General features: G+C 29.7%; 1 protein-coding gene across 1 annotated transcript; it reads right to left on the bottom strand.

The window, feature by feature from the left end:
* Positions 1 to 331: 331 nt before the first annotated feature.
* Positions 332 to 4019, bottom strand: LOC107640306 (protein tesmin/TSO1-like CXC 2). The gene is made up of 9 exons (XM_021123281.2): positions 3963 to 4019; positions 2989 to 3149; positions 2270 to 2870; positions 1605 to 2092; positions 1301 to 1469; positions 1112 to 1207; positions 956 to 1022; positions 775 to 877; positions 332 to 672 (listed from the first exon to the last, which is right to left on the bottom strand). The coding sequence occupies exons 1-9, from the start codon at positions 4017 to 4019 to the stop codon at positions 546 to 548; spliced, it is 1869 nt and encodes a 622-aa protein (XP_020978940.1). The 3' UTR covers positions 332 to 545.
* Between the last annotated feature and the right edge of the window lie 9196 nt (positions 4020 to 13215).

Below are 13215 nucleotides of genomic sequence, written 5' to 3'. Positions count from 1 at the left end.
AATATAAAAATAAAATGTGATATATTTTGATTGTAAAATTAGTAATATATAATATATACATTGACTCAGAAATAATAAATAAAACTATAATTTCTCTAACAGAAACAGTAGAGATTATTTACTAGAATGATTATAAAGATATATATATAATATAAACACGGATTTAGAAACAATAAATAGAACTATAATTTCTCTAACAAAAACCTGTAAAGATTATTTATTAGAATGATTGTAAAGATTATTTATTAGAATGATTATAAAGATTATAACCATTACTCAAATAAATGCTAAATAATTGAAAGAACTCAAATAAAATAAAACTAAGTCAACTAATTACAATCGAAATAATATAGTCTATCCATACTCATCTAAAGATCCCACTAAAGCTAAAATATACTTAAAACCAAACCACGACCTCTATATGCCTAAAGGCACAAACTACTAACCTCACTGAAAAAGAAAAAGACCTAACTAATATCTATTGACTATCAATTAAAAATTTCTTCCCATTTGGAGAAGTAGTTTTGGTCTAAGTCATGGGAGACCTATCCACTTCTACCTCTCTCTCCAAAAATATCTATCATTTCCTGGTCTGAAACAGCTTGAGAATGCTCAAATGGCTGAGAGCAAAGAGTCCCAAATATCTTTTCTTCTGACAGAAAATTCAATGAACTGTCACATAAAAAAAATCAAAAAATAAATCAAGTCAGCATTAATAAGCAAAATCATCAATTTTATCATTTTAAAGCTAACCAAAAAAACAGCATTTCCAACCTAGACACCCCGTCGAAGTTCTGAATTTCAATTTTCTGTAATGAACTTTCAACAACTTCTTTATCACAGGCTTCTATTTCTACTTCTGGTTGAGTTTCTACTCCTATAAAATTACAACCTAAATCAATAAAATAGTTAGATTCTGACAGGTATTTAATTTGCAAAAGAAGGGACAACTCACCATCCTTTCTACCAAACGTGTTCTTACACGCGTCACATCTACAGTTCATGGAACATCCAATACCAGCCTTTGAAAAACAAATCACACTACCATTAATAACTGATATTATAACTAAAACTAAAGCATTCATGATACATAGCAAAGATGTATGAATACCTGAAAACATTCACAGTATTTCTTTTGGCAGAGTGATTTCTTGCAGTTACATCCTCTCTTGTGTCGTGATGGTGCTGGAGTTTTATTTGGGTCATTCTGAAAGTGAAAAAAATAAATAAATCAATAAAGTTTTAGAACGAGGTTAAATTCCAGCTAGCATAAAATGAGAGTTGAAGTTTAATTTCTGACCCCAATTTCAGGTTCAGAGATGACTTTAGGAGTAAAAGCGAGAGGGTTGCGCGACTCAATCTGCTTGCGAGCTTGAAGGACTTCCTCTCTATGATCAAGTTTGTTGTGGCAATTCTTACATGAGCAGTTGCCAGTGCAGTAGGTACGAGCAGCAAAGCACTCACAATATCTTATCAACAAAAAGTCATAAACAACAAAAATATAAGTTCGATTTCAAAGGCCTGTCACATTGTAACTTACTGCTAATTAATTTATTATTATTATTATTATTATTATTTGATTTTAAATCACTTATTTAACTTACAGTTTCAAACACTTTGACTTTTTGCAATTACAACGCTTGCAGTCTCCATGTCTTTTCTTTTGGGGACTATTTTGATTGACATCTTCATCAACAGTGAAATCTGATGCATAGGAACTATCCTCAATTGGCTGAGGCCCAATGTCTGATAAATCCACCTCCATTGCCAATGGATCCTGATATTCATGGCTGTTATAGATTTGCAGGGAAGTGCAACTAGGAAGATTAACATGAATTCCACAAGACCAATTGTCATTACTTATGACTTTTTTGCCTCCCTTCAAAGCTGCAAGTGCATTCAAATCTAAGCCAACTGCAGGCATAGTGCATTGCTGTGAACTACTATTGCATTTTGCAGCAACCAGTTGCTTTTCATTAGAATGTACAAGAGAATCAAATTTTAAATTATGATCTGAATTCTTCCTTTGCACATTGGCCGTCTCAAAGTCTAGACATCGCCTCCGCTTACTACCGTTCATCACAGAAACAAACTGCAAACAAAAGAAATAGAGCTTCAAATAAATAATTTACTTTTGCCAGGACATACCATGAAGCAATTGGCTAAAATCTAGAGATACTCGCTAGAATTATAATTTATAAATGCAATGCAATGTTCACAACTAAGTATAATATTCATAATTGGTCGCAACAGTAACAAACTTATCTACCTCAACATTTGCTTTGTCTTTTGTATTGCTAGTTATGGCAACGTAATGTTTGTCCTGCATTTGGTCTATGACTGCTAAGGGCTCAGGATGATATTCTTCTATTTTAGCTTTGCTATCATCTCTCAGACCATTATATATGGAAGATTCCGGTATCAGAGACATAAGATGGGAATCTGGCTTCTGCATTATATCCTTAAAAGCCGCTGCTTCATTTGGGGAATTGAAAACGAAGAAATCAGTATCTCCAGAGATTAAATTATCACAATGCTCTGATTCTTGCCCCTTCGGATCAAATCGAACCAACTCCTGATTAAGGACTTCAATTGAATCAAGAGAGTTATCCACATGACCAGGATCATAGCCAGGGTTACCCCAATTATTATATTTTAAGGCCTGTGGTATCTCAGCTGAGAAGTCTGTGTGCTCACCAGGTAGAGCAATCGAATCATCAACTGCAGATATTCCATCATGAAAATTTCCCTGAGATTCCCTCGAGTTATGATATGGATGACATGAATCTGCAATAGCCTCGTCACTTGTCTGAAATTTATTACCATCTTCAGATGACACCCCAGGCCTTGATTTCCCAAAAGGGTTATGCCTAGAGATGTGAATAATAATTAACAAGTCAGAAATAGTTCATTGAACAGTATTCATACAGATATAAGCAAATAAAAAATAATCAAACAAGGAAGAGAGAAAAACCATTTGAACATCACCTCTTGAGCACTTTTGATTCCTTGAAACTGGTGAGATTGGGTGAAGCAAAAGCACGCGGAGGGGATGGAAAGCTAAGCGAGCTAAACGTTTGACCAATCTGATCAGGCTTCTCGGGCTTTATAGGCGACAAACCGTTGATGAAATTGAATACAGGGGAATCCTGCCAAGAGCAAAGAGAAGAAATATAATTAAAAGTAGATTAATTAAAAGGATTAATTCATGTAAAAACAGATAATCAAGACTATAAACAAATACAGCAAATAAGAATGTACTTGTAAATATACATATTCAGCATCATAACTAATTGTACCTTTTGCAGCATTAACCGATGGGAGGAATGAGTGAATGACCACTAACTCCAAAACAGAAGATGATAAGAATATTATAATAAAAAAAAGGAACTTGAAAATTGATACCAGCATGAGACCTCTTAACATTTTTTATGGAAAAGTATTTCAGAGTGCCTAGAGTACCTTCCCCATATAAAATTAAAGGTGCTCTCCGATAAGAGGATAATTATGAAACGCAAACCACAGTACGCGAAACGCAAAGCAAAAGAAACTATTTGCAATCCCTACAAATCAGTGGCGGAGCTTTGTAGTCACAGGGAGCCATTATAAAAAAAAATAGTAGAACCATTACAAAAAGTATAAATAGCATAATTGGTCAAATGTTATGTTACTAATCAGGCTACACCCTCTTTGATACTCACTTCTGTCACTCATCCAGTATTTTTCTTTTATTTCAAATTTAACATGTTGGACCCTCCAAAAGTTATCTTTTTTTTCAAATTTAACATGTTGGCCCCTCCAAAAATTATCCTCAAGTTCCGCCACTGGTGCAAATTGAACTGCATGGTGAGATATTCATAAAACAGATATTCCAAAAACAAGAAAAATCACACACATAGCGTTTTCGTTTTCCATGAATAGACATGCAGAGAAGGCAGAATGGGAAGAAGAAAACGTAAAACCTGGACACGAGAGAGGGAAGGGTTGATCTGGTTCCTCTCCGGCGTGCCCATGACCATTGTTGTGCGTGGCTATATCACAGGCACACAATGCAACAGTTTGTAACTTCGTATGAGTATGAGTATTCCTTATAAACGAGGTACAGAGTATGGAGCTTATCTCTCTCTTCTTCCCCGGAGCTGTTGAGAAAAAGGCGGATAGGGTGGCAAAAGAGAAAAGAAGGGTTTGAAGAAGCGGGAAGGCGGGAAGAGACTATTAAATATTAATTATCTGGTGGGGACTACTCACTAGTCACTATTTCACTTCGTTTTTTTCTCTCTATGGCTCTTATCTTATTCCGTTAGACCGTTATTCGGTTAAAAAGATAGGAAAATAATAAATTATTATTTTAATTATTCTTAAATTATGATAGGAAAATTAATAAAATTATAAATTCATTTTATATTTTTATTAAATTTAAAAAAAAATACTTTTTATATTTAATAGTATGGTTCACTTCTATTTTCTTTTGGAATTATTTAATTCTTTTTTTATTTTTATATATCATATATTTATATTGGATTATATTTTTATAATAAGAAAATAAAAATTTAACTACTTTTAAACCAAGTAATGCATTCACAAATTACAAAAGTTATAAGTTTGATTGGTTAATTATTTTAAATTTTTATTATTTAAAAGAAATAAGGTTAGCATTCATTTATCTTTACACAAAAAGAGAATATTTCTCCGCGAGTGGCTAAGCCACCCCCACTCATGCCTTCGACTTAACCTGACCAACCCGCAAACAATGAAATAAAGAGAAAAAACTGCATAAACTGATAAAATGGGTGCAGACAGAATTGCCGGAAAGAAGCACAGATGGAACTGTCGTTTGTCTGAAGGAAGCGCAGATAGAACTGCCGCTAGTATGGAGGAAGCACATATGGAACTGTAAAGAAGAAGCGCAGACGGAACTGCCGCTTATCTGAAGGAAGTGCAGACGGAACTGCCAAAAAGAAACGCAGACGAAACTGCCACAAGAAAACACAGACGAAACGCAGACAGAACTGTCACGAGAAAACGCAAATGGAACTGCCACGAGAGAACACAAATGGAATTGCCACAAAAGAACGCAGATGGAACTGCAACGAGAGAACGCAGACGGAACTGCCAAAAGAGAGCGAAAACTATATGATTTCTTCGTGAGAATAGGTAAGCAGCGGATGACAATGGTGTTTGATCATTCGACTCAAAAAAACACAAGACATAGAAAATATACTAGTCGGTGAGGTGAAAAAGCATCAAAGGAGTGATAAGAGGGAAAGAAGAATGACATAGAAAAAAATGCAAAAACTACGATGATTTCACCACAAGGAAAACAAACTATCCTCTTCAAGGAGGATACTATGGCTCTGATACCATGTTAGAAATAAGAGACTAAACTGGAAAAGGGATTTGTGTATTATTAAGTGTATTCAAGTTGTCTAGAATAATATAATATAAAAGGGTATTTATAGGTACTAAGAGAATCGTAATAATAAAGACATAATATCCTATAATAAATATTCAGATATGTTAAATAATGCTAATTGATCCTAATTATATTCTAACAATATGAATATACTTATATAAAAATATGTTTCAAGTAGATGTTGAACCAAATTTTTTTGAAAAATTTAAAGCTAAAGCACAAAAATATATTTATAGATATTTTATTTTTTTAACTAAAAATATAATATTATTTGTCATATTTATTGAAATTCCAAGTTAAATATGAATATTGATTTTTAAAATAGAATAAATATATTTTAAACTTTTGCATCTAAAAATAATATTCTATCAATGTTAGAATTATGTAGATAGATAAATAATAGTAAATATAGAATTATTTAGGATGGATAGAACTAAGTACATATTTTTATTGAAAATATGAATTTAAAAATATTATATTCAATTCTCAATAGTCAACCTCTCATTGAACTATTATACCTTCAAAAGATTTTTGAAGAAATGAAATAATTTTAGGTATATAATTTTTTTGTAAAAATTTAATTAATTCAAAATATGTATTGTCGTTGATTAAAATATTATTTATTTATTTTTCTAGCATTCTTTATTATCCAATGATCATATTAATATAATTTAATTCAATAAAATTATTTATCATCATTTGATTGAATAAAAATTCTATTTTATCTGAAAATTTTAGAATTTCTCAACCTCAAGATCATCTATGTTAAATCTAGGGGTGTGCATGGGTTGGGTGAAACCGGGTTTGATGTGACTCAGACCCGACCCGAAATATATACCGGATCTTCTATTTATTAGACCCGAACCTGGCCCTAGACCCGACGAAACATATACATTTTCAGGACACAATTATACCGGGTAAAAACCGGGTGAAAATCGGGCTGTTAACATTACATTACATTGATACCTTCTTATAAGCTAGCATGTGAAAATATCCAAATTTCCAAAACTCCAACCATTATTTGACATGATAAAATTCACTTAGAAAAATATAACAAGAACCAACTCTTCTCTAAAATTAAAGTATAACCATAATCAATACTAATATTGTCTAATAAGACCAAATATTTAAATCAATATAAATAACACAATATTATGCATTAGTCTAAAATTTTATGCATTTTAAACATAAAACATTAACTTATAGTCTTATAATAACTAATAACACAAAATATTAAGGTTTACAATACTTAAATTCCACATAAGAATAGCCATCATCCATCACTAATAACACAAAATATTAATTGTGTATGATAACCGGGCCACCGGGCCGACTTCGGGTGACCCGAGCCATGGCCCGGACCCGACCCGAAATAATGACCTTGTCTATTTTGGAGACCCTTATCCGGCCCTAGATCCGGTGAAATCACACAAAAATAGCCCCTAAAGTGTTCGGAGTCGGGCCGGGCCATGCATACCCCTAGTTAAATCATTAAAAAATATAACTGAGAGTGCGGAAGTGTCCCTTCATTTGAGAGCATGACTGAGATCGGAGAGCTTGGCTCTTGTGGTACGGTTCTTTAATCTTCGTCAACCAAAATCTTATGTATCCTTGATAGGCTGAATCACAATTCCACTATGGAAAAAGAGCTACAGAGACGAATTTGATGTGTTGGAGACCAAAATCCTGAAGTCATTATTTATATTTGAATGTGACATTCAATAAACCCTAAAACTCAAATAAAATAGTATCTATGGTTTTAATCTCATTTATCCAAATCAAAAGTAATAATGACTTATTTAATTTAACATTTATGATAATAAATGAGATCACCGTGATATAAGTTATTTAATGTGAAATTACTTAATTTGCAATTTTTTTTTTGTGACTACTTAATTTGCAATTATAATTAATATATGTATTACCCATAAATATATTAAGAAATAATAATTTCCTAACAATCTTCCACTTAGTCTATGCATATATATTTTCCTGGGATAATCACATCTTATAAATTTTATGCGCACATCTGAATGTTATTTCTCTGATTACTTTAGTAATTTGGTTTGTCTCCTATATCAGTTATGAAATTACCGCAATTTTTATCACATTAGTGTCGCAACGAAACCATGATGATCGCCGTACTAAAATACTCAATCATATAGATCAAATTTGAATGAAAAGATTCAGAAATTACATGCAAAAAGATCTCATGCATGCCTATTTTCAATTTGTCCAATTTGAATAAAAAATTTATTTTATTCGATGATAGACTTAGATGAAACTGCAATGGCAACGCTCGGGCTCATAGCGACGGCGACTAAGTGATGAGTATGTGAAAAAAGAAGAAAAGAACTTAACAGATACTCACAATGAGAGAACGAAAGAGAAAGATAGAGAGAGTGAAAGAGACTCGGCAGGAGAGAGGTGGCGACGGGCTCAAGAGCGATGGTAACGGGATAAGCAACGATGGCGACATGAGCTGTGAAGAGGAAGATAGGAGCTGTGAAGGGGTAGGCGGCAGTGATAAGCTCAACAACAACGATGACGGAGCTATGAGACTTTTTGTGAAGAAGCCGAGAAAAAGACTGTAGGTAAGGATGACTCGATTTCTCTTGCATAGCTATAGAGCATGGACTGAAGCTACGATGAGAGACAAATCCTAATTCCTAAATTCCACCATGTCCCGTCCTAAGCAAAATCTGCCACGACTTGAGTCAAGTTATTACCCTCCCCAACTGGGTATGGACGGGTTGGGTACTCGCGTATTCGGCTGCTCATGTCAAGTCTAACCACGTATTGATGCTCTATTTATTAAGGGTATATTACTAGCCAATGGATTGCTACATACACAAGACGAGATTCTAACTCCTAATAGTTGTTTAAGCAGACGAATAAGATGATTACTTAACAAACTCAAATTGATTAAGATAAATACTAATTATTTTTAATATTTCAATATTAAAAATTCTGAGAGTTTGATTTTAATTATAATTTTATATATTATTCTGTCAGGGTACGAAAATATATACTAGTATATACAATTTCACTATTTATATTTTTTAGTATTTGTATTTGTTGTTTGTGTTCTTTTTGGCCAAATGCAATGTATGTATTAATTTAGAGACTTTGATAATAGAATGAAATGATTCAATTGAAAATTAATATTAAAATTATAAAAAAATACCAAAAAGTACAAAAAGAGTACATATCTATCTTTAATAGAATAGGTTTAACTAATTCTAGAGAGTAAAATTTACTAAGTATGATTAATTAGAATAATAACTAATTTAATTATTCACTATTAATCAAATTCACGTGAGTCTATTAGTTGAAAGTAATACTTTTATGTGGATTTTGTACGAGTCTTTTACTTTTAATCTATTATACTCTGGTGTTACAGTTTCGCAGATCAATCATTTTTCTCTTCTCAAGCAAGTATTTTACTGTTTTTGAGGTAAGCCACATATTGTCGCATTATTTATCCGAAACTAAAAAAACATTTAGTTCAAAGATAAAGTAAAAAGATAGGTATTGTTGCTAGTGATGTAAGTTGTTAATTTTTTACTATTGATTATTTTATTTAAAAGACTACTTTTTTTTTTTAACCATTCATTAACTCTTTTACGCAATATTTCGTATGTAGGAACTAGATTTGCGTGTATCAATGCTGTAACTTTAGTTTTTGTGGATGCTGGAATTCCCATGCATGATCTTGTAACTTCAGTGCTAGATACCTTAATAGCACCCATTTGCTTGGTATGCATCTATTTTACTCGACTTTTCAATTGGCTAAATTCAAGTTTGTGTATTTTTTAAAACTGCTCAACTTTTAATTTAGCTTTGTGGCCGATGTTACAGTTGAAATTATACTAAAATTGAATAAAGTGACATTTTTTCAATTAATTTTCATGGCATCATTTTAATTTTTTATATTTCTTTTAGTCAAGAATGTAAGTTAATTTTAGACTTTTCTTTTTTGTTATTCCAACATGTATTATTTTTTTTTGCTGGCTGTAAATAGATTCTAAACTATTAATTGACATTTTGAAAAAATGTTATGCAATTGAGTACAACTGAAGACTATAAAGCAATTACAAATTACATCTCGGAAGTAAGTGTTGATTCTTAATTTTTCTGATCATTCTCAAAGAAGTCAAATTATAGCCTATTAATTTCTTAGCTTAATTCAGGCGCGAAAGTTACGTGTCCTTTTTGCTCTTTACCTGAAAATATTTTGAAAATATTTTTATATATGGGTTGTCTATGTAACAAGAAATGCAGAACTTGGTAAATTTATTTTGTCTTTGATACTTTCAAGCTTTTAATTTTCTATATTATTTTAGTAAAATCTCATATTTATTTTGTAATAATTTTATTTGGTAATTTTTTTAATATTAAACCCATTTAATTTAGAATATTTGCTTTTTAATACTAAGTATTAGTTCATATTTTTATACTATAGATAATACGTATAAGAATGTAATTTTTTTATATATTATATGATGTAATTTTATATTAAAGAGCATTTTTATTATGATATTTTTTTTAATTTAACTTTTATCGTTAGCCACGAAAAAGAGTGTGACAAAAAAGCTCGGTCTGGCTAATTTTGTCACGGGTAAAGTGTGGCAGAAATAATTATTTCGTTGTACATACTTTTATTTTGCTACAGAAAAGAGCGTGTCTAAACGTGCCAAAATTAAAAGGCGTTATCATACTTCTAGCAAATTTTTACTCTTAATTTAATTAAGTACTACTGAATATTTGTATTAATATTGAGACGATAATAACAAATAGATCATTGACCTATTGACTCGCGAATATTTAAGTTGTTAATTTTTTTAAAATTTGAACATATCGATTCCAGTCTAATTTGTCTCATTTTAAAAATTCTCTCACGTATGGATCTGTATATCAGCCAAATTAATACCACAAAAATCACGTTTAATTTTTTTTATTTTTTTGTTGGATCTAACATACTTAAATAAACAGAAAAATAAAATTTGTGAACCAAAAGATTAAAAATTTATTTATTTTTTTCTCGTTTTAAATAAATTTTGTGAGCGAATTGTTACTGTTAAATTTAACCTTCTAAAATTTATCAACTAAAATCGAGTATCGGTACGATAATGTTGGAATGTGTTTAAGATCGTGACAGGATGCATGCTATTATTAGTATCAAATTTTCCTCCACCTATGATGTGCATAAAGTAATTTGGAAAATTTTACTTTTCTTAAAATTCTTAATACTCAATACAAGAGTAAAACATCAAAATCCCTTGTTACATTTAAATCATCGTTAAAATATCCATTAACAAAGATCGAGATAGATTGTCGGATTGGTTGGTTTGACAAAAATGAATTGAATTAGTCGGGATAAAAATAACTAACTCTTTTATTTATATATTAGAAAATAACTGGTTCTAGAATTTATTATAAATATCCAAACACGTTCTTTATAGAAAGAAATAAAAAAGGGTATTGTCTACTCTAAACTAACTAATAATCCTAATTTTTATATCCTTTGGGTCCCAGCTCTAATGATTTGCATGCATCAAAAGCAAAAGTCTCCTGAGTTTCACTAATTCAATTACACACTAAGGTGATTCTATACATCAATATAATAAATACCTCATGATTTAGTCAAGAAGTTGTCTCTAATTATTGTAGTCATCTCTAAAATTTTCTTGACGACCATGTATTTTGGAGAACCTTATTTTGTTTTCATGATGGATATGCTTGCTTTTACCAAATCCGAATATATATAGATAATTTTGTTTGTAGAGAATAATAGTCTTTTTATATTCAATTAGTGATGCTAGAAAAAAAAAACTAGAGAAAATTAAACTAGGTGATGAAGTAATTGTATATTTTGAATAACTGGTTAACAATTAATAAAAATTAAATAAAATAAGTTGACTATTTTTAACTAATTTTTTTTGTTATTAAATATTTTTGTTAGTATATATAAGTGATTGAAGTAGTTGTATATTTTAATCTTATTAGTATGAGTTTTGTATCATATTTCTTTTGCTTTGGACTTTATATTTTACTTATTAAAAAATATTAAGCATTATGTTAAATTAAATTGTATATATATATATATATATATATATAAAATAATAAATAAGCTAATTAATCTTTAAAAGTAGACACATTGGTTAAGATCATGAAATATTAAATTTTAACAAATTACAAAATATTATAGAAATAATATAATTTATTATTTTTAGTCAATAATTAAAGAATAATATTTAAAAATAATAATAAACTAATAAATTATTAAACTAAAAATATTAGACTATTAACTAAAAGTATTAACCAATATAAATTAAAATTCTTAATGCTTAGAGTTTTTAAATATTAAAATTGTGCTATATTTGTATATGATAAAACTTTTATTTTTTTAAAGTAGTTATAAAAGTTAGTTTTTAAAAGATGACTTTTTAAAAAGTGTAGTATTTATGTTTAGTAAATCAAATTAAAATTGACTTTTACTAAATACAAGCAACAATAATTATTTTTAATAAAATAATTTTTAAATTTAAAAATATTATAAAAGACATAAATTTTAATTTTAAATTTAAAAATTAGTTAATATATGAAATTATACTAGATTTTTAAATTTTAAAAAATATAATTCAACTTTAAAAAATTTTATTTTATGTGTTTTTAAAAGTAATCTGATCTTTTAAAATTACAAATATAAAGGTATAGTTTTTTTGATTTATCAAACATAAAATAAAAAATTTGTTCTTTAAAAAAAAAATATCTCTTTGAAAAATTTTACAAAACCAACTTTTAACGACAGTAGATTCACTGAACCAATAAAAACATATATTGTGGAAAAAAGAAAAATAAAAAACAGTAGTAGTTTTAACTGAAATTTAATGAGGCGGAACTATTGGACACGTGTATGGTCTGATGATGGTGTGATTTGATGATCATTACTCATAAAATCCATGTACAAAGATTTATGTGAGGTAGAGGTGCAAAATTAAGAGGTTCATGATGTGTGCGTCTACCATTTTTTTTTTTTTTGGTTTTGGTGTGCGTCTGCCTTATCCTTCGGCTCCCAAATTCCACCGTTCACTCGTTTCCAAAGATTGGATGCCACAGCCCACAGCCACACTAACACCAGCAGGTCCCCTTTACCAGGGCGCATGTGGTCCCTCTTGAACCCCTTTGTCCTTTACTCATAAATAAACAAAGATTATGTGTTCTTACCCAAAAAAAAAAAAAAAATTATGTGTTGGTCACGTGATTTTTTTCCTCAACCTTTTTTTTTGGTGTCTATTTTCCTCAACCTTTAATACGAGAAACAACCACACTTAATAATGATTAAGTAAGAGTGTTTAAATCAAAATCAATTTAAATTAAACTGTTTGTTCAATTCAATTCAAATCAAAAATTGTTTTTTTTTGTGTGACTAATCGAAAATCGTTTAAAATCGCACTAGTTTAGATTTGATTGGATTTTATTTTTTACAAACCGCTAGATCGAATCGGATTTTGATTTTATTTTTCATAACCGATCCAATCTAATTCAAACCGAACAATGTGTTATAATATTATTTTTTTATTATTATATTTACAATTATATTTATAACATATTTAATTTGTTATATATTTTTATATTATTTATGTATTATTATTATTTAATAAATATTTTATGTTCAAAATGTTACTTATTTATTTATTTTAACTAACTTATAATTTTATTTCTATAATTATGTTATCGTCGATTTTTTTAAATATTGTTGAGACTTGTTATGTCGTGGTTGATTATTTAAAATTTGA

Source organism: Arachis ipaensis, chromosome B5 (genome assembly GCF_059453495.1).
Source record: "Arachis ipaensis isolate K30076 ecotype BB chromosome B5, ASM5945349v1, whole genome shotgun sequence".
NCBI classification, from domain to species: Eukaryota; Viridiplantae; Streptophyta; class Magnoliopsida; order Fabales; family Fabaceae; genus Arachis; species Arachis ipaensis.
Note: the sequence above shows the minus strand (reverse complement) of the source record. Positions and strands in the feature narration are given on the sequence as shown.

What these genes read in the sequence shown, in the direction of transcription:
- LOC107640306 (XM_021123281.2), bottom strand. Translation starts at nt 4,019, where the DNA reads ATGGTCATGGGCACGCCGGAGAGGAACCAGATCAACCCTTCCCTCTCT. An exon ending in CTTCCCTCTCTCGTGTCCAG is followed by an intron (nt 3,150 to 3,962) that starts GTTTTACGTTTT and finishes TGCTCTTGGCAG; the next exon opens with GATTCCCCTGTATTCAATTT. An exon ending in AATACTGTGAATGTTTTCAG is followed by an intron (nt 1,023 to 1,111) that starts GTATTCATACAT and finishes TGTTTTTCAAAG; the next exon opens with GCTGGTATTGGATGTTCCAT.